Genomic DNA, 21,118 nt, shown 5'->3' with positions numbered 1-21,118 from the left:
GATTGCTCCACTTTGTCCCCTGCAGATTTTGTCAATATGAATGGACTTGGGACATTTTGGAAGCAAACAATTTAAGGTAAAAGACAGGGAGAGCCTGGAGGAAAATGAACAGCCAGTAACATCCTATCTGCGTTTTCTTTCTGCTTGACTGCAAATGTGATGCTTTTATGTGTAATTTGAGCCAAACAGTTATTGTGATTAAATCCTCTTTTTTTTTTTTATTGATTTACCATTTCAAGTGAAGAACTACACGTGCACTTCACTGCAGTAGCCTATATGCTACCTTCCTAAATCACCACCGTCGTTGTCCAGGACTCTGCTCTGATTTGCTGTACTGCAGGTTCAAAAGTGGCCTTGGCCTGGTGTGTTTCTGATTTCCTGCACAGTCTGGCGAAGGTAGCAGCTTTGCATGCTGGGGTCACACCTGTAACGTATTTCACACTGGGTTATTTTTTGAATGGCCACCTGGATGAGGAAATAACATGTTCACAGTGCATGAAGACTACAGCCCTCCCTGCCAGGTAGGAACAGGTGTTTGTTTTAGACTACATGTATAAATACACGGGCTGCTTCAACTTATCTAATTACTGCTTCTCACCATTCAAGAAATACGGATTGTGTATCACTACCAGCTTGAAAAAAAAAAAAAAAAAAAAAAAAGTTCACTTCTGTGAAATGTCACTGCCATGATAATGGCAGCATTTTTTCTCCTCACAAGGTATTTAATAAGGTGTAAAGAAGTAAGAAACACTTATCTTCTGAGCTGTCTGATGATGTCTGTAGCTAGAAATTGTCATTTGATTAGGATTCCTACTTGATGCATTAATGCGCTTTATCATTTTTCCAAAAAGAAATTGAAAACATAAAAAGGAAATAGTAAAACTAAAAATAAAACAAAAAGTGTCAAAGGCCATTTCACAGTACATTAACAAGATGTGATTTTTTTTTTTTTTTTAACATGTGGGGAAAAGCAATAGTATTTTCAGGTCTAGGCTGTGGTTACCCGGACTAATTTTTTTTATTATGTGCAGCTTAGGGGCATGTGAATGGAAAAGATTGATTATGTGAATGCATTTTCTGTCAGCCACAAACAGGCAATGAAATACCAAGCACACCTGGAGCAGCACTCACTTTTGACAGGCAAAGACCGATGTTAAGCCCTATTAGAAAAACAATGAAATCGTATCGTAAAATATTTATGGTAGACAAAGTGCTGGAGAGTGTTAAAAGCGAGCGCATTATTGCGTCGAGTGTAAAATAATTTCAAAACTGGACTCACACCAAAACTGAAGCCCCTAAGATTAACAAATGCTGCTGGTATACTTCTCAGTTTCAGTTTCATGAAAACACAGGAGTAAATGGAATCTGAATGTAAGTGGCATCAACATAAATACACAGTGACTGCTGATTTTATGATTTTTTTTTTTCTGTTTAATTCACTGTGGCAAATTATCAGCTCTTGAACCTTCAGCTTAAATAATCAACAGTTTTAACAGCTGATAACCTGCAAAGCCATAAAACCCCAAGAGGATCAATTTGCTAAGCACCTGCATTTATTCATGAAATGATTGTTGCTTTGCTTTCTTAGTGTTAAATCAGTCATCTTACAAAAATAAAGAACAAAAATCCCCATTATAAATTAAAAATAATTCTCAAGCTCTAACATCCTCAAAATTAATTTGTTTTTTAAATTTACAATCTAACAGTGGAGTTCAAGTGACAGATGATTTCTTTGGTGCATCACAGCTTGCTGTTACTGACAGAGGGGGGTGCCACTTCCACCACAACCTTGCCCAGGTTCTTCCCGGCGTACATGTAGTCCACAGCCCGGAAGACTGATTCCAGGCCTGTGAACCGCCCCTCCTGCGACAGCTCCCCACAGTCCACCTCACACACCAGCTTCCCCTTGGCAAACATCTGCATCATGCTACCCAGAGCCTCCCTGTAGTCACTGGGGAAGTGGGGCAGGAAGAAACCCCGGACGCTGGCCGACTTCTGGAGCAGCTTGACCGGCAGCGTCCCCCCTTTGATGGACGGGATCCCCGATGCACTCTGGTACCCTGAGATGAAGCCAATCACGATCAGCCGGCCTTTAGTGGCCAAAGAATTGACCGCCAGCTCGAAGACGCTGCCACCCACGGATTCGTACACCACATCTATGCCACGTGGGTACTCTTTCCGCAGGGTCCTGCCCAGGTCCTCGGAGGTGTAGTTGATGGGTCGGTCGCAGCCGACGGTCTTGAGGAAGCCAGCTTTCTCGTTGGACGAACATGTCCCGACCACGTGGCACCCGGCCTGTTTGGCAAACTGCACGGCGAACTGCCCCGTGCCGCCGGCAGCCGCCGTGACCAGGACGGTCTCGCCTTTGGCCAGGTCGCCCAGACGTTTCAGGGCGATGTAGGCCGTGGCACCGCTGACCAGCAGGGTGAGGAACTCTGGCTTCACCGAGGGGACAGGCACACTTTCCTTGGTTGGCACCACCGTGTACTCTGCAAATGCGCCGCTGCCGAAGTAGGCCACCGTGTCCCCGATGGTGTAATGGGAGCTGGCACTAAGGCCAAGGCCGACCACCTCACCGATGCCCTCGAAACCAGCATCGAACGGGGGCTTCACCGAGGGGTCGTAGCGGCCTGCCGAGTAATTAATATCAGAGGCGTTGATCCCCACAAAACTGGAACAAAAACAGAGAAAATCATATGGGTGGATTCATGTAAAAAGTAGAAGTTACATGATTAAGGTGTAAACAAAATACATTCACTAAAGTATACTTTTGCATGAACTTTTTATGCATTTTATAAAGAAATAAATATATGCATCACTAACATTACTTTAAGCACACAGTTGCTAAATTCCTCAGTGTGTCTGAAGGTCAAGATTTCTGCTCTAAACACATCTGCATGGGGTGCAAACGCTCTGGTTTGTTTTGGCAATGATTCCCTTTCCTCTTGAAGAGAGCAGTCCTGCACTGACAGGGAAAGGCTTGTATCACAAAACACATTGCATGATGTCATGATTCATTGTCTTCAGAGACACCCAGAACAAACTGCCCCCCCCCTTATTTATTTTTTTTTTTTAAATCCTGAGATAGTTTGTTTCTTGCCTCAACACGAAGATAGTTGTTTTCATCTCACTTGATAACACGGAGGAAACAAATATGTCGAGAGAGGAATGCTTGAATAAATCATTCACTGTCTTTTACGGCAGCATGTGTACCGTGCATGTCACACATGCACTTTGAGCAGCCAGATAACACTGCTTGGCTTTACTCACTAACACACGGATCTAATTATTCTAACAAAACACCTTGATTTTGCTCCTAATACCTATGGAATCAGTTTCCTTACACAGAAATCTGCTACATCACAATCGAATGCTATTACAAACAGCACGGCTATTTGGATCTTCCTATGAAATACAGAGTGACTGAGCTTAAAACACTTTAAAAAAAAAATATCAAACTAATGTGAGCTGACATTAATGTTCACTTTTACAGCTGGTGTACATAATAGTCTGTTCAATCATGATGATGTGGCTTATAACTGTGAACTTTGCAACCTACAAAAAAACTATGGAGCCATAATTTGCCCTGTATATAAATGCAAATGTAAATGTGCCACACAAAAGCTCCACTGAGTTACAACGTTGAGAAATTACACTGCAGATTTATCCAATTTGAAGTTCTTCTTTTAAAGCATAATGGAGCCATATACAGCAAAGTTAATGCTAAAACCCGACACCTGTACAGCAGTCGAAGAAAAATGCTAAATTTACTGTGAGTTGTTATTGGATGTAAATGAAAAAAACAGAAAGTCCATGCTCTACAAAATATTACATTACCTACTGAATATCACAGGGCCTGTATTTCTGTTTTATAGGCAGCACTGATTATCAAAATTATACAAAGCATTAGTGTCACGGGTGCAATCTCACTTTAAAAATGCAAAGAGTGTTTAATTTTGCCCAAACTAGTTGAAAAACGGCACATCACAGTCTGTGATGACACCTCCATCTCTTATGCATTTGTTTGCTTAATTCAATTTGTGCTGTGAATTTGCACCTTTGGATGGAAATGCGAGGGTGGTGTCCTGATGTCAAGGGGGAGCCTTCAGGATTTAAGGTGAAAAGTCCTGTTTCGGTGACAGGAATAACTATTCATACATGGAAAATAACACAACGAAGAACAGAGTGGTCGCTGCAGCTCGGCTATTCCTGTCCTGTAGGTGCATGAATCCACCGCCTTCATTCCCTTCCACATCAATTTTTAATTTTTTTTTCCACACCAAGTTTCCTTGATGAACGCATCCACTTTTTTTTTTTTTATTTGATTAACATGGCTCTGGTGCTGCGCAATATGGGTTAAGTGGTTGCCAGTTTACACCAAAACACATGCAATGTCTTATGTCTTCTACATGGTAGTTAAAACGCCCCTGTCCTGACACTGTTATAGCTCAGATATTGACTAAGCTACTCCAATAACGGTGAGGCACTGGCTACCTCACCCAGGGTTTAGGGTTGAAGGTCTTTCACATGCATTTGATCACATACTGCCCTGCATTATAGACAATTAGGTGCCGATACAGTACACTTCAAGCTCATTATAATTTAAAAATGAATGTTTTACAGGAAACAACCCTATCAGCTCTAATGTGCATTCACTCAGACTAATTTAATCAGATATAGAGTACACAAAGACTGGTGGGCTACAGTGATAATGATCGGGCGAATCAACACCAGTATAAACAAAAATCAACTAGACTTTTAGAATTGTATTATTTTGTGCTCTCCTTTCCCCCCTTTCTTGGATTAAAGTATTCACTATGATGGATACTATGAATTCACATCAGAATAATTTTTTGGCAGACTAAAATAATATACATAAAAAAGGTGGTTTCACTGACTTCAGGTAGCTTTACCCTCCTCACTGCTGGCTTTTGCTTCTGTGAATGAGAGAAATGATGCTGCGCCATGTAAAACTGCATCTCCATCTTCATCATCTCCATCTCTTGATGCCAGTCTGAACCCCCCCTCCTCCTCCTAACCCCCCCCACCACCCCCCACATGACTTTCTGTTTGCAGGTTGGTGACGTAGAGAGACAGGAGGACAGCGAGAGAGAGAGAGAGAGGGGGAGAGAGAGAGAGAGAGAGAGAGTGAGAGAGAGAGGGATGCCGAGATGGATTGATAGACAAATGCAGAGAGGGGCGGAACTTGGAATTACAGTACAGCGCTTATTCCTCACGTATTTTGCCATCTTGTGATGATGATGATGATCGCAGGTGCTGGATATGGGTAAATCGAGGTAAGTGGACCCCGTTTTGCAACTTCTCAACAATATCGCGATAGATCCACATCAAATTATGATCCAAAAATAGCCTCATAACAGCCACGGGGCGACTGGCGTTCAATACATACACGTAACGCGCTTTGGGGAAAATGAGTCCCTGGTTCTATCCAGCAATCCAAAAAAAAAAAAAAAAAAAAAAAAAAAACTTACCGATTTCTGACAAGCAAGTCCCCGTCGCCGGGCGTCGGGACCGGAACGGTTTGCAATGAAACGGCCTCTCTGAAATTTGGACTGAGCTTCGTTACGACCAGCTTTTTCATAGAGCTCGGTATGGAGGATCCTTTAAAATCCATGAAGTGCGCTGAGTAGGAAAGATCTATGATGGAGCGCCGCGCAACCGGATGAACTCCAGAAAGTGCGTCGGTGCCTCTGCGCCCCCCGCCGATTACCGAAAACGCCCTCCTACTGTTTCTCACAAACACCGCGCTGGACATGGCGTAGAAATGTGACAAAGTTCACGGGCAACTTGACGTGCATTTGTGGCAGTAATAAACCCGACTGCCGTTAGCCTGCGCTATAGGCTTCTGTTGTGCACATGACCGTGCAGGCCAGGCCGGACCGGGCCAAACGCGCTCGAAAACAACGAAATAAGAGCCACCACAGTTTGTAGCGCGGTGATCCGTTACTTAAGCAATAAATAACGTGCACTGAATCGTCTATTTAGGATTAAAAACGGTTGCACTGGTGCAGCCTTGTAAGTAGCACAGCAGCGCCCCAGACTTGTCGTCGGGAGTCCCTCCCCTTCCCGGACACGACACTCACTTCCTAGTAAGGTGAAACAAATCAATCCTCATCTGCTAACATATCCTCGGCGCTTCCCTCCCACGAAAGCAACGCCAAACACCGCGCCGACCCGTTTGCAAAATGTGGATATAACAAAAAAAACATTGTCCTATGTTGCGTAAATACGCATCGTTCTTATTTGGGGAGAGCTGTTGCCAAAACACGGCAGCGCGCCCACATGTACAGCACTGTGCCACTACTACACCTGTAACCAAAACACGAGTGTTAACGGTGTGTGTGGAATCATCTCCTTTTTACATTTGTAGTGGCTTCTATTGTTGATCCTGTGCGTTTTGTTGAGCAGTTTATTACCATCGTCCATTATCATCTGCCATTTACTGGATGCCTTAATCCAAGGCGCCCCCCCACACCCCCCTCTTGCAAGTGAGACTTGAATCCCAAACCAGTGGTTTATGTCAGTGCCATGCTATTATAAGAAAAATGTCATCGAAGTTGTTGCAGCCGCCTCTGGTTACAGTTGCCGTGGTTTGTTATTCGTGCCTTATAAGTTTGCTTTCAGTTGATCTTCCGATGTTTCCAAAAGGACAATCACTTCCTTTGTCAGTGGTTTGGAATTTTTTTTTTTAAGCAAAGAGAGAGGAGAGAGAGAAGGGGTGGGGAGGTGGGGGGGCAAGACAATTAAAAAGATTGACAGGTAGGCTCCTCTGTCAGGGGTGACGCTTGTGGAGAGGGGAGGAGTAAAAATGTAGCAGGAAAAGCCACTCGATGCGTCTGTCTATCAGTTGAGACTGTCTGAAACAGCTTCTGGATCCACCGCGTTTCCATTTTTTCTTTTTCGGGAGACCTCGGATCACTCTGGAGTTTTTTTTTATTATTATTTTTTTTCCTCGGAGAGAGAGAGCGAAAGAGGGAGAGAGAGGGAGAGAGAAATATTTTAGTCCATGTCGATCTGATCTGTTGTTGGCGAGGGCTTTGGATGCGCCTGCGTCTTGTTTGTTTCCCCTCACTCTCGCTCTTTAGTGATATGCTCTCCACCGCATCAACTCCCCCCCACCCCCCAAAAAACCCCGACTATGTCTAAGATGAGATGAGATGAGCGGTGAAAATCATTTCCACGACTCTTGAAACGTAAGTAAGAAAGAAAGCCCGATCGTCTCGGGGTTTTTTTTTTTCCTAGGGGGGAGAGAAAGAGGGAAGGAGGGGAGGGAGGAAAAAGTCTCCGCCGGACTGGTGAGGCTTGGATCCGGGCTGAGGTGGCGTGGTGGTGACGGGACTGACATTAACCCATCTAATGCCTGTCTATCTGTCTCCCCTCCTTCTTTTTCCTCTCTTCCAGGTCTGTGGCAGGAGAAGAGAAGAAAACGCAGGGATACATTACATATCAGAGGCGTGTGGTGCGCTCACACGGGACTTATTTGCTTGGTTGCCGTCAGAGTTTATTTGTTTTTTTGGTTTTGGTGTGCGTAAAAAGGCGCAACAAAGTATCTCCCCCGTCCAAACAAACACGGCGAGATTAGGGGGGATTTTTTTTTTCCAGGGGGAGTGAACTGAAAACTTGGGTTTCGAGGTCTGCTTGCCTGCTGCTGCTGCTTGTCTTTCCCCCTGCCATGACAGAGATGAAGGAAGATGATCTTTGATGGACACGAAGATGTCAGGAGCCGGCCGAATCCCTTCGTAATTTTTGAGTGTTTTACCGGTGAAGCCAATCCTGCTGTTAAGTCCTCAAAAGACAAGCCAGTTTGAAAGAGAAGATTTTCCAGACAATTTCTGCTCCGAGATCAAACCCCCCCTCCCTTAACTCCCCGAAAAAAAAACGGGATGATTTTTCTCCACTGATAGACTTGATTTGTTTGTAATTCCTGCATGAGAAGCACCGTGGAAAGTGACGGTCAGTATGCCGAGGAGAAAGCAGCAAGAGCCGCGGAGATCAGCAGGTATAACCCGCCCCCCCTCCTCCCCTTTTACCACCATTTCCCATCCCTGTCGCCAACTATTTTTATTTAGCAACACAAAATCCAAATCTCTCCTCTCACATCACTGTGCCTTGTGTGTGCTGCGATCCCATGTTGCAACTCCATTTTAATTAAGTGCTGTTAATAATAACAGCGCGCAACTCACCGTGAGCCGCCGTTGTTTTTTTTTTTTTTTTTTTTTTTTTTAAACGTGGTTAATAGCGCAAATTACGCACAGATCTGCGCAATGCCACTTTTGAGAATTTTTTTCCCCACACTTGCCAGGAAAGTTCTCTTAAGACTGGTGAGATAAACTAAATGGCATGTTATGGGGAATAAAGGGCTGCTTTTGAGGTTCAAGAGTGAGTAATGATGAATAATTGACTGGGAAAGAAGGGGGAGAAAACTGGTGAGAGCCGGTTTTTTTTCCCCTTTTCTTTCTGTTTTATTAGAGGATTGCCATCCTTGATTTGATGCGTGATTGATCGCCTGTCATGTGGCAGTCTTTGATCTATTCATCCCTGATAAACATCAATAAATCCCTCTATGGAGACAGGCATGCCTCTGGTAGGTTTAGCCACTCAAAACACACAAACCCCCCTGTTGTCTCAAGGAGGAACCAAAAAAAAAAAGAGGAGAAAAAAGTTTTTGAATTAAGGGGGGAAATCCGTATCTTTTGATATTTAGGGGGAAATACTAAAGGCAGATGAAAGGAGGGAGGATGTGTAGAAAAGATCAGAGGGGGGAAAAAAAGCTGGCCAAACACTTCTTCTTCCTCTTCTTCTTTTTAAAAAAAATATCAGGTTTTTGAATCCCCACGTATACCCTTGCTTCTTAAAGGTAAAGGTATGTTTTTTTTTTATTATTATTATTTCACACTCACCCCATCCAAATTCCCCCCACATTCATTGTAAGACTCAGTCCAGCAATCAAATCAATATCCCCTGCTGCAGGGGACTATAATATTTACTATGTGACCAATTGATAAAACCAGGTGTTGGCAGAGGACCGGCACGATTGACTTCTAGTGGTTTGGATTTCGGCTCCCCCCCTTTTTCCTCTCGTCTCTCCCTGCAGCCTTTAAACAAATGTAAATGAGTGACAGGGGTTTCTACCTCTGTGCTAATGAGGCCGAGCCTTTGAAGTTAGGCATTAACAACTGGAGTGAACAAAAGACAGTTATAGAATTTTAAAGAGATTTTGAAATATGAGGTGCAAAGCGGGACGAACAGGAGGGCCAGGCGCCGAAGACTTTGAACTCGGCAGGTTTTTTATCATTTTAAGCAGGGAGCCGGCGATGATGATGATGATGGTGGTGGTGGTGGTGATGGTGAGGAGGAGGAGGAGGATCAGGATGAGGAGCAGTGTAGGATGGAAGAACAGAACATTCAACCGGTGCTTTGCTCTCTTTGCTCTGTAGCTCGCTTTCTTTCTTGCTTGCTTGCTCACATGATTTCTGGCCCACACTGTGAAGAAAGGCTGCGTCTTTAGATATGGAGCCTTACTTTTCTTCTTTGTGTGTGTGTGTGTGTGTGTGTGTGTGTGTGAGGGAGAGAGAGAGAGAGACGGGGATCGGCTCTTGTTTTGGTGCAACATCATGCTAGAAAAGGTTGGATGTAGTGAGAGCATGTAGATGGAGGCATGAAAACATCGCTTTGACCCCTCCTCTTGCTCTCACCACCACACACACACTCACACACACACACACACACACTCCATTGATCCTTTAGCTTGCCCATTGAGTGCCATCATGTATTGTAATGGTCAATCACAGCTTGGCAGACAGGACGTTTTCCATTCTTCTGTGAGCATGACAGCTGGTTGGAGATAGCGTCCTCCACTCCCTGCTCCTCCAGCAGCAACAAAACACACACACACACACACACACACACACATACATAAACACACACCAGCCTGATGGTCCACTGGGAACTGGTACTGACCTGTGGCTTCCTCTCTGTGCTGCTTCTCAGAGAGGAAATTGCTCATGGTGCGTCTGGAAATCAGAGCTCAGAGAATAAAAACTCCACTAGTGGACTTGCCTTGAGAGGGGTTTCTTTTTCCCTTTTTTTGTTTTTTGTTTTTTGTTTTTGCGCCTTTAACCTTTTTTTATTTTTTATTTTTTTTGTAAAATATTCCATTTTATGAGAGCATTTTTACAAGACCGTTTCAAGGCCAAATCCTGTATAAACACACCGGTGAGGGAGACATGATGAGAGCCCTAATAGGGGATTTCCTCCTCCTTTATGGCCATTTCTGTGCATTTTGCCATTTCTAATTTCATCATGTGAAAGCAACAGGCTGCTTTGCATTAAACGTCTCTCATGTCCACGCAACAGCAGTGTAATTACAACACTGGCCACTCAAAAAAAAAAAATAATTCAGACCGATTCAAAAAGAAAAAAAAAATTGCTTTTATAGTGCAACAGTGTTGCAGTTAAGTTAAAATATCTGATTTTTTTTGCAAAGGATTTCTAAAAAAATGTAATAATTTTTCCCCCCACAGATAGACTTTGCATTGCTCTCTCAAGAATTTATTTTGAAGGTTTTATGTGTGTGTGTGTGTGTGTGTTTTGTGAAAAAGTCAGAAAAAGGCCTAAATCTGAGGAATGTTTTTTCTACTTAGGATACATACCTTGCTCTCACTATAGACTTTATTAATCTTGTTATAATTTTCATGTTTGAATAATAATTGGGGGTAGGGAGTACTATGGAGTACCTGCATGAGCAAGTGTGTAAAATCTTAACACCCCCCCCCCCCCTTTCCCTCAGTATATGTGTGTGTGTGTGTGTTTAAACGTGAACAAATCCACACTCTCTCCCTCCGCTCGCTCCCGCCCTTTTAGCCCCCACCTCGTCGCTCAAACACCCCTCTCATTTGAGAGCGACAAGGACAGGGAAAGATGAAGGGTGATGGTGGTGGATGTGGCGGGGTGGAGGGGCGGGGGGGCACAAAACGGAGTGACGCTGTCTTTCATCCGTGGCGAGGTTAGCTAGTCATAGAGGAGGAAGGAGAAGAAGAAGAAGAAGAAGCAGCAGAGGAAGAGGAGGAGGAGGACGAGAGGAAAAAAGTCGCTCTTTTTTCCTGGGGAAGACAGTGGTTAATTATCAGAGAGTGTGTGTGTGTGCGTGTACGCATGTGTGTGTGTGTGTGTGTGTGTGTGTGTGGAGGGGGCAAGGTTGCTTCCCGTCGGCTTCATTAGAGAGAGCCCTAATTATCTGTGGAGCTGATGGATTTGTGACAGGCCCTAACGATTAATGCTGACAAATTCAGTAAGGTGTCAAGTCCGCAGCTGCCTTGATGTAATCAAGTTGATATTATACAGTCCCCATAGCCCCTAGTGCAGCACCAACTCAATTTGCCTGTGCAGGTGACAAATGGACTTTGCTACCTGACTAATCACGTCAGGAGACAATGCCAGTTAATGACCTCAGTAAGCTGCCCCCCCCCCCACCCCATCCTCCTCCTCCTCTTGCACCCCCCACCTTTACCGCCACCACTTTTTAACGGTGTAATAAGCAAGGCCAGGGCAGCTGCAACACGCTGCAATCTGCTGTCCCCTCCCTTTTGAATCCGTGGTGTGGCTGCAAGTTTTTTGTTAAAAGTTTCCTGTTGCTTAGGTGTGTGTGTGTGTGTGTGTGTGTGTGTGTTTGCATGGTGGAGGGCGGGATTTTAAAGGGTAAAAAACAAAAAAAAAAAAAACAGGCCGCTCGAAGCTTTGAAATGCAAGTGGAAGACGTCCGTGTACGTCGTGACCCTGCAAGCCCCCCCCCCGCCCCCCGGCCACATCACATCAGTCGCCGGGCAAGTCGGGCTGGGTGAAGAAGCCGCACACACACACGCACACACACACACACACACCCCCCAGTCGAAGTCCTCCGGTATATATTTGTAAGCCTGGAGAATCGCAGCGCCCGGGGATAAATGGTTTTGCACGCCCGGGGTAGCTAGCATTACACAGCGACCTTTGTGCTCTTACTTGACGATGCTGTTATGTGATATTCTCCCCTCGAAATAATCAGCATGCTGAGATTTATGTGACCCCCCTACTCCCCACCACCACCACCACCACCCCACCCTTCCACACCCTCCCTCCCTCCCTCCCTCCCTCCCTCCTCTCTGGCTACATCAACAGCTTGAAGAGTGCAGCAGTGCACCCTCGGCGTGTTTTTCCACTTTTAATGTGTTCCTGCGTTCGGAAGAATTAAAACAGGCTCATGTTTGGATAAAAGGTTGACTCGGAGTTCTTTTTTTTATTTATTTTTTTTATTTTTTTGCTGTGTGGGCTCTGAAAGTTGGGAGTCATTTCACTCGTGAGCTGGGTGGTGTTTTAAGAGCTGCACGGCTTCTGAGAAATGAGAAGTTTACGTTTGAATGCAGTGGGGGAAAAAGTGTGTGTGTGTGTGTGTGTGTGAGAGATGGAGAGAGTGTGTGTGTGTGTGTTTGTAGATGGGCGCTGAATGGCGTTCGTTTCCCCAGAACGGAGAACTTCAACGAGTGCGGCGGTAGCCGTGCCACGTTAGTCATGCTCTTTAGCGAGGCCTGCCTTAGGAGCGCCAATCTGTTCCCTCGCAGGGGCAGCCACGCCACACGCCTCCCACTTTGACTATCAGAGCGGCCCACTGTTCCCAAACTCAAATCCACCGCCATATCACAGAGAGCAGGAGCACACTGATCCACTGCAGCCTGTTGTTGTTTTTTTTTTTTCTGTTTTGTTTCCCCCCCCGCCTTCAGCTGTAGTCTACTATATGTTTCCTGGCTGCTCCCTCGCTGTGTGTGTGTTAGGCGGTCAGACTCGGCCAGAGGTTACGCTAATTGGAACGGCGGTGTCGTTAGCAGGTGGCATCGATCGGCCTCGTCGATAGCCACTTTTGCTCTTGCGCCACCCTCCGAAACGAATAGTTAAATTTGCATCTGGGAATTGAGCCGGTCAAAGGTCAAACACGCTCAGCTCAGCTCAGCTCGTCTGATGCCTGAGGTCGCCGCAAGCGCCCGAGTGTTTGCATACGCTCGCCTCCGTGTTTGCGCGTGCGTGTTTTGCTTAGTTTGTTTTCCTCAAGAAAATTCTTTGGCATGAAAGAGCAAAAGCAGAGCGCAGATGCAAGATCAGGATTGATAATCGGTGAATTATAAATACTTTTGATTGGAGGATGTTAGCCAGGCTGTGGTGGGGAGGCTTTAGCAGGATTTGTGAATGGTTTTTTCCTATCGACACAGATCAGAGTGGAGCTCACTTAGCAGCAGTAACGTCCCTCCTCGTCTCTCTCTCTTTCTTTCTCTCTGATGCTTTCCGGGGCATTCGCAAACAAAAGCTGCCCTCAGGGCACGATGCTACCATCAGTGGCAGAGCGTCACCCTTTCTGCACTTTAGACACACACACACACACACACACACACACACACACACCTTCATCTCTGAACAGAGACAGACACACACCTTGTGTTTAAGTGCAGCCAGCATGTCTCTGTGGGAGGTCATAATGGAGGTGGCTTAGTATGATGGGAAATCATATCATTAAAGCAGCCAGATGTGCTTTGTTGCCTGCCTCGCAGCACATAAAAACAGCAGCAAGTCATGGGACATGAAAAAAAAAAAAAAAAAAAAAAAGAAGTATGAGAAAATCAAGTCTGAAAGAGATAGAAAGCAGCCCTCTGGGACAGTCTCACTCCTGACTGCTGGGAAAAAAAAAAAAAAAAAAAACAACAATCCCACCCAAATAAAGCATTTTTGTTCTCATTTTTAATGTCACATAACAGACTTTTTTCTTTCCTTTTTTTTTTTTTTTTTTTTTGCATAAAATTGGACTTTTGAGAAACGCTGTTGCTGCTATCAGCTCTTTAAGTGTGCTTAATTACTATGTAATATTGCTGTTGTGCTGAGTAATTACATTTTGTTAAGGCTCCACAGTGGGGATGTAAGGCTTAAAAGCTCATTAATGAAAAATTGTTGATATGTTTTTTTTTTTTTTTTCTCACTCCCCCCCGCCACCCCCCACCCCCCACCCCCCACCTCCCCGGCGCATAATTTGAGACGTGAGGAAGATAAGAGGGGAAGCGTTAGAGAGAAGTAGTCGTGCAACATTTAAGGCGCAAAAATTGACATCTCGAATTTTCTTAAGTAAAGTATTACATTTGCCGAGGGTAAATTTGCTCTCTTGATCAGTGGCGTGCCTCCTCGAGAGGCTATGGGAAAGTCTGCCTGAGCCAAATTTAACATGTTACTTCTATCAATAAAAGATGAGCAATTACAGAATATTTTGTCTAATAAGTATTTGAATTCCTCAGCGCAGGCGAAAAAAAAAAAAAAAAAGGGAAGAAAAAAAAAAAAAAACATGTAGCTTACCCACTCATTACATCAGTTAGCAAGGGGGAGTGAGAGGCAGCTCTTTGATGCCAACAAACAAACAAGACAAACGAGATGGGCCCACTACAGAAGAGCAAAAAGCCCTATCCAGGGACACCCAACCCCTGCACACCCCTCCCTCCCCTCTCCCTCTATGTCTCTCTATCGCTCTCTCCCCTTCACTTACGCTACCTCTCATCTGTCTCATTTCTCCGCTCTCTCTCCCCTCTCCCTTTATTTCTTTTCCTCTCTCCAGCATGTTTCACATCTCACATCCCTCCCTCTCTCTTCTGGATAAATACTCGTTTTTTTTTTTTTTTTGCCACTCAAAAGCAAAGAGAGAAAAGAGAGAAGTATGTGTGTATGTTGGAAGGGAGGGGTGGTTGAAAAACGGGGATGTTTTTTTTTTTTCTTTTTTAAACTGCTGCTTTTTCTTTTTTCTTTTTTCTCCCCCCCCCTCCACCCCTCCCCTTCCATGTCTCTCTCTGTTTTACCTCATCAGACAAAGTCACATGCGAGATCGTCGGGGAAATGAAAAGGGAGCGAACGAGGGGGGAAAGAGTGAGAGTTTTAAGTGTTTCTCAGTCTTGGAATGGCTGCGTGTTTGCGAGCGCCGGCTTAGAGGACGGCGCGGCGCACGTCCTCGAAACCAAATAATGAATCACCTCATCGCGGTCCGAATGTACAAACCCGGCCTTTATGAAAGTTGACACTTTTTGTGAAGCGCCTTGGTTTGGGCTGTTACTGATAAACAGCCACGCCGGTAATTGAATAATGCAACTTAGAGTGAGGAAGAGGACAGGGAGGGTGGAAGGAAGGAAGGAAGGAAGGATGGACGAGGAGGTGCAGGGGGGGGTGCTATGTCTGGTCCAACAGCAGCAGCAAAAAGGGTGGGGGTGAAAGGGGGCGGCAGCTTTTAGGACGGGTATTAGAGCTGACAGATGAACGGGACGATGGACAAATTCTCCTGCAGCAGCTGTGACTGCCGCCATTATCCTGACAGGTGTCAATTAAGAATTACTGCCCGGGCGGCCGACTGCCCCCCCGCCTCCCCTCCCACCCTCACCCACACCCTCACTACCCCTCCTCCCCATTCCCAACAACCACCACCACCACCACCTCCTCATCCAGCTGTCTGCATGCGCGGAGAGAAATAACACTTTACCCTTGTCAGAGCAGCAGCAGCAGCTCCCAGATCAATAGGCGTATTAGTGATCATGGTGTGCGTTTGGTGATGTGTAGGGTGTGTGTGTGTGTGTGGGTGGGTGGGGTTTCGGGGTGGGGTAGGTAGGTGGGTGGCGGCATGGGGGATTATAGCAATACAAGCCATAATCTTCTGTTAGCAGGGAGATGAGATTTGGTGGGGAAATTTAAAAAAAAAAAAAAAAAAAAAAAAGTTACCCCAATTTTAATGTTGGTCCAGTCTTGTTTTTTTTTTTTTTTTTTAATTTTTAAATTTTTTAAATTTTTTTACCGCCAATATGTTTTTTCGGAGTAAGTACACGTGTCCGATTAGCAACAGAGTAAAACTAACATGCTATTTGTATTAAAAAACAAAACAAAACAAACTTCATTATCTTAAAGTGGGTCTGTCTGAAAAGGCAAAATCGTATTTTGGTATTGGTGTCGCCGTTTTTGAGATATCAGAGGTCGGCATCAAAAAGCATATCGACAGGAAACTACAACACCCATTGTAAACAAAAAGTATTATATTTTACTTTTTACCCCCTTTTTTACACACTTTGTTATCATTTCTGTCACGTTGATATGCCTGGAATGATGAATCCGATGAAGTAGCACTTAAAGATTTAGGTGGGGCTAAAACACTAAAGGTGGTGAACCTGTTCCTTGAATAAAAAGGGGGTAAACTGGAGTTAAAGCATGCTTATACACCCTCCACTGCATCCTTGGTGTGTGTGTGTGCGCGTGTGCATGTGTTGGAGTGTGTGTGCAGCTTCTTGCAGGCCGGCTGGCTGCAGACTGAACCCGAATGCTTGGCTTCCTGATCCCCCTGTTACTCACCCTGTTGGCTAATAGAGGGCCGCTGTGGTATTCCACATTGTAAAGTGGGGAGTTGAGGTCAGTGAGTGAGAAAATGAACAGTTGCCATTGCCCATCTCGAAGGCTCACTTCCTGTAAAGCCGCTGGCTGACAAACACATTTTGGGGGTCGGCGGGCTGCTGGCATTTACAAGGCGGGAGGGAAAGAAGGAGGAAAAAAATCTAAGGGGTGTTTTCTTCACTTGCCATGTTGTCTTTATTTTTTTTTTTTTCGGTTTCTTTTTTTTTTTTCAGTCGGGCTCAGTGTAACGATTTCCCGTGTTTTTGCTCTGCTAAATGTGGTTCAAACAGAAAGGAGGATCTGACGCTGGTAATATAAAGAGGATAAAGAGGTACTTTTAGTTTAAAGAGGTTGCAGAAATCATGCATACCTTCATTTTATCATAGACCAGTACCACCAATGTGTGTGTGTGTGTGTGTGTGTGTGTGTGAGAGAGAAAGAAAGAAAGAGAGGGACCTCAAAATAAAGACACCATTGCAGTGATGTCATTTGTGATTCTGCTTCATTTTACATAGATAGCCATGTTATCCTTGACTACTTTTGCTCAGTTGGTGAAGGTGTGTGTGTGTGTGTGTGTGTGTGTGTGTGTGTGTGCACGTGTTTGAGTGATAGAGAGGTAGAAAGCAGCAGTACAAACAGTTTAACCTCCATATGGGTGCTGTTTTGGTGCTACATTCTCTATTACATGCCCTTCTTTCTAATTGTATACCATAAAATCTACCCCCCTGTACGTCGGTGTGTTTTTATGAATTTGAAACTTATTACCAGGGTGTGCTTGTGTGCCGTGCTGTTGACAGCGTGTAGTTATTACTCAGCTTCTGTTATAAGTGCAGTCTTCAGTGGCGGCGCAGAATAAACACGAGCAGCTTCAATCGGCCGAGGGAGGAAGCGAAAAACAGCAACGTGCAAAAAGGCAACATGAGAGCGAGCGCCGCCGCCTTCCCAGGAATACACAGATGGATTTGCATGTTCACTTGGGAGTTACAGTTTTGGATTTCCTCCCTAGAAATCATTTGCCACGGAAAATAACCGGGGAAGATAATATCAGTGTTATTTCGCTCGCTCGCGCTTTATTTGCATATCTCTTGTTTTAAATAAGGCAACCCCCTCGGAGTGCAATTCGTTTTTTTTTTTTCCCCCCCTCCATAGATTTCTCTCTGCATCACCTTTCATTTTTTTTTCTCCTTTTCCTCAACATAACCCCCCCACCCTTTGCCCCCCCTCCCTCTCTCGCCCTTTCTTTTCTCTTTTTCTGCTATTCTTTCTTTATTTTTTTTCCCTGCGCCTCCCCTCTTGTGTCTCACACTGGCACCAGACCGCTCCGAGCGATTATCAAACCTGAGAAAAAATTTTTTTGTTCCCATCCCCATGCAAATAAACCCCCGCGCTCTCTTATCGCGCCTCGTTTTGCCCCAACAACCTAACCGGCCCCCCTCACCTACAGCCCCCCCCCACCCCTCCCTGCTAACGGTTGTATGTAATCAAAGTAAACGCCGGCTAAAGCTGAAAGGGAAGCGCTCTTTGTGGAGATGGATGGAGGGATTAAATATTAACCGGATGCGGCTGACTTAAGGCGAGTGTTTTACATAGCAGCCCCCCCCCCCACCCCCACCCCCGCCCCCCCCGCCGCCGCCATGGACGCCGCACATTGATCCCCTCGCCCCGGCACCTTTTTTTTCCGCGTTTGGCTGCCCGCCGTTAATTTTTCACCATCATCTCACCAGCCGGGCCTTTAAAACAAGTGAGCGAGGCCAATGAGTGGTTTAACCGTGCCCCCCCCCCCCCCCACACACACACCTCCACGCCACACCACCCCCCCCCTTCTGCTTTAAAGGGGGCAGGTGAGATGGATGATAGCAATTTGAAATTTTGTTTGTGCGTGTGATCATGGAGATTGTTTTTTGGTATTACCATGGTGTAACAATCCCGGTGATTAATTGCGGCTCGTGCTCGTGCTCGGCTGGGACCGGGGGGGGGGGGGGCGGCGGGACGGGAGGTTGCGGGTTCTCCACCTTCCTCTCCGCTCTTAACCCGTGAACGTGCTGCTTTTCCAGCCTGACCTTGGAAGCCAACACGGCGCCCTTCTTCTGTGTGTGTTTGTAGTGCGGCACGTTGGCCCTGTCAGAGCTATTGTTATAACACACACACACACCCCTGGATCGTGCCATCGTACACTGCCCTTCTTGTTGTATCGCTTTTTTTTTTTTCTTCTTCCAAATTTCCCAGCACCGCTTCTGTCACCTCCTTTTCCTCCACCTGTGATTAAAATCAAACCAGATTTTGAGCTGAATATAAACAACATGGCTACAGTGGCTGCGTTGTGCATGCAGCGGATGTGCATTAGCAGCAGCATGGATGTTTTCCCTGCAGGAGCGATGGCGCTGTGTGTTTTCACTGTGTTTGTTGCCTGCATGTTACATGGCCACAGAGGCAGCCTGTTAAAGGACCACACCAGCCATTTTCAGTGTTTGGCCTGTTTACTGCAGTTTAGCCACATGTTACCAACAAACCATGATGCAGCAAACCATTTTGCAAATCATAAAGATTTCACAACAAATGGGTAAAATTAGTAATAATTCACAAATGTTTCTCTGGGACAGTTTTCTGGTGGACGGAGTGTTTTACTCCGCCCAGTTTCAAGTCATCACAACACAACAGTGCTGCTGCTTTTAGGAAAACGAATGTGGAGGACTTTATTACAGTGATGGAATAGTGGTGTGAAGAAAGTTTGAAGTTCTCTCTCATATCGTAGTGAAATGAAACCAGCAGCTGGTTAAAAGGGAGGAGAAATGATATTGGAGTTCTAAAATATGACAACATTACACTAAACATGCAAAATCACTGTTAGAGTCCTTAATGAAGGGGTTCATACCAAGGGAGGGATTATACTGCCCCTCCCTCCACATGACCATTCACACACACACACACACACACACTCACACACACACTCCACCACTTGCAGCAGCCCTCCTGTAGCTGTTGCAGCGGTCCTGTAGAAGGCATTGTGAAGGCCCTGTGGCATTTCTAAATGCGGTGTCGCTCCTGCAGCCGAGCCCTGCCCTGCAGTCGCTCAGACATGGCCGCCGCTCATCGCTCAGCCCTAATGATGCCTTGTTGCCCCCCCCCCCCCCACACACACACACACACTCACCCCTGCCTCCTCCCTCCCCTCTCGGCCAGAGTGCACATCTGACGGGGTCGCCAGCAGGTCGCGACCCCCAGGTGGCCACAGCCCGACCGCTGCACTCCTCTGCTTGTTCTCTCCTCTCTCTCTCTCTCTCTCTCTCTCTCTCTACCCCCCCTCCTTTGCTTTCTTTCTGTAAAGGCTTGACTGATATGGGCTTTTGAAGGCTGAACCCCATATTTTGCACTGGTGTTTATGATTTGCTCTTAAAAGCTGACTGTTTAAACTTATGAGTGTTCCGTGTTTTGCCCTGGACTTTCATTCTTCTCAGGGAAGAAAAGCCTCAGAAAGCCTCTGAGTTTAACCCACCGAAGGATACTAAAACTTCCCACTGAAACCCACACTGCTACTAGTACTTTGACTACTCCTACTACTACTAGTAATGATAGTAATAGAGTGTAGTCTTGCACACATATGTGTAACATGGTTTAAAGGACCATACCAGTCATTTTGCATGTTTAGTGTAATATCTACAAAATGCATATACTTCATGTTTCTGCTAATCTTTTTCCAAAGCAAGTAGAACTCCGATATTATTTTTCCTTCCTTATTATTCAGTCATTGGTCTCCATTCATTCCACTACGATATGAAAATGAACTTTCAGAGACTTCACACTTTCTTCACACCACTATTCCAGAAAGTCATGCACATTCGTCTTCCTAAAAGCAGCAGCACTGTTGTGTTGTGATGACTTGAAGCCGGGGCGGAGTGAAACGCTCCTTCCGCCAGGGAAAATAGCTCGCGGGGAAACGTTTGATTTTACAGAGAAAATGATCAGCGCCGTGGTTTAGGAACGGCGACGGCTTTGCAGAACATTATAAGGCGGCTGTTTCCACCAAAAAAAAAAAAATCTAATTTGAAAAAGGGAGGGATTTTGAGTGTATGTTTACATGCATGATTTTGCAAACTATTTTGTTGCGGTGTAAAATGCGGGGATCGCTGGTATGATCCTCTTTCAGCTGTTGCATTAACATCAGTTGCAGCTGAGGTTTTCTAGTGGACCACCGGTGTAGTTTTCATGAGTCAGTGTGAAACCCGACAAACGGCATCATCTCCATCATATCAGAGGTGGGCAACGCTGACCTGCCCGTGTCCGACTGGGAATGTGGGTGAAGCCATGTATCACTCTCACCCTCCTCTCTTTCTCCTTCTCCTTCTTTGTCTTGTGTTTCCTCATCAGCCCCTTTCCTTTCACCCTTCTCTCCCTCTCTCTCTTTCTGTGTCTCCTGCTCTTTCTCTCTCCTTTAGTCAAAGTAGCCCTGGTCCCCATAGCAACACATAGTGAACTCTTAACGTCGGGGAGTGTGTGAGCGGCCAGATCATTAGTGTGTATGCAGCCCCGCTGAATGGCCTGCATCCTATTCCTCATTCCTGGGATTTCACACTGACACATCCGTCACCTCAACTTGATTTTACTCGGCTGGACTGAGCGACCGCCCATGATGATATTTGGATGCTCGCTTGATCCCAAATCTGTGTGTGTGTGTGTG

At 45.5% G+C, this 21,118-nt stretch overlaps 2 protein-coding genes across 4 annotated transcripts in view; one reads left to right on the top strand and one right to left on the bottom strand.

Moving 5' to 3' along the window:
- Positions 1-968: 968 nt before the first annotated feature.
- Positions 969-6,108, bottom strand: LOC115373469 (prostaglandin reductase 3). Of its 2 annotated transcripts, XM_030071882.1 has the most exons (3): positions 4,899-5,015; positions 2,824-2,960; positions 969-2,671 (listed from the first exon to the last, which is right to left on the bottom strand). In XM_030071882.1, the coding sequence occupies exons 1-3, from the start codon at positions 4,998-5,000 to the stop codon at positions 1,741-1,743; spliced, it is 1,170 nt and encodes a 389-aa protein (XP_029927742.1). In that variant the 5' UTR covers positions 5,001-5,015; the 3' UTR covers positions 969-1,740. The 2 variants fall into 2 exon arrangements, with proteins under 2 accessions (XP_029927742.1, XP_029927743.1); XM_030071883.1 differs by lacking the exons at positions 2,824-2,960; positions 4,899-5,015 and adding an exon at positions 5,493-6,108 and having other exon boundaries at positions 987-2,671.
- Positions 5,199-21,118, top strand: part of LOC115373468 (teashirt homolog 1) — a 43,424-nt gene continuing 27,504 nt past the window's right edge. Inside the window, exons 1-2 of one of the 2 annotated variants that reach the window (XM_030071881.1) lie at positions 5,199-5,297; positions 7,423-8,020. In XM_030071881.1, coding sequence (XP_029927741.1) covers positions 7,981-8,020 — 40 coding nt within the window. In that variant the 5' untranslated portion in view covers positions 5,199-5,297; positions 7,423-7,980. Of the gene's footprint in view, positions 5,298-6,861; positions 7,215-7,422; positions 8,021-21,118 lie in introns of those variants that run through there. The other variant, XM_030071880.1, reaches the window with a different exon arrangement.

Source organism: Myripristis murdjan, chromosome 16 (assembly GCF_902150065.1).
Source record: "Myripristis murdjan chromosome 16, fMyrMur1.1, whole genome shotgun sequence".
Classification (NCBI taxonomy): Eukaryota; Metazoa; Chordata; class Actinopteri; order Holocentriformes; family Holocentridae; genus Myripristis; species Myripristis murdjan.
This window is presented reverse-complemented; position numbering and strand designations above follow the sequence as displayed.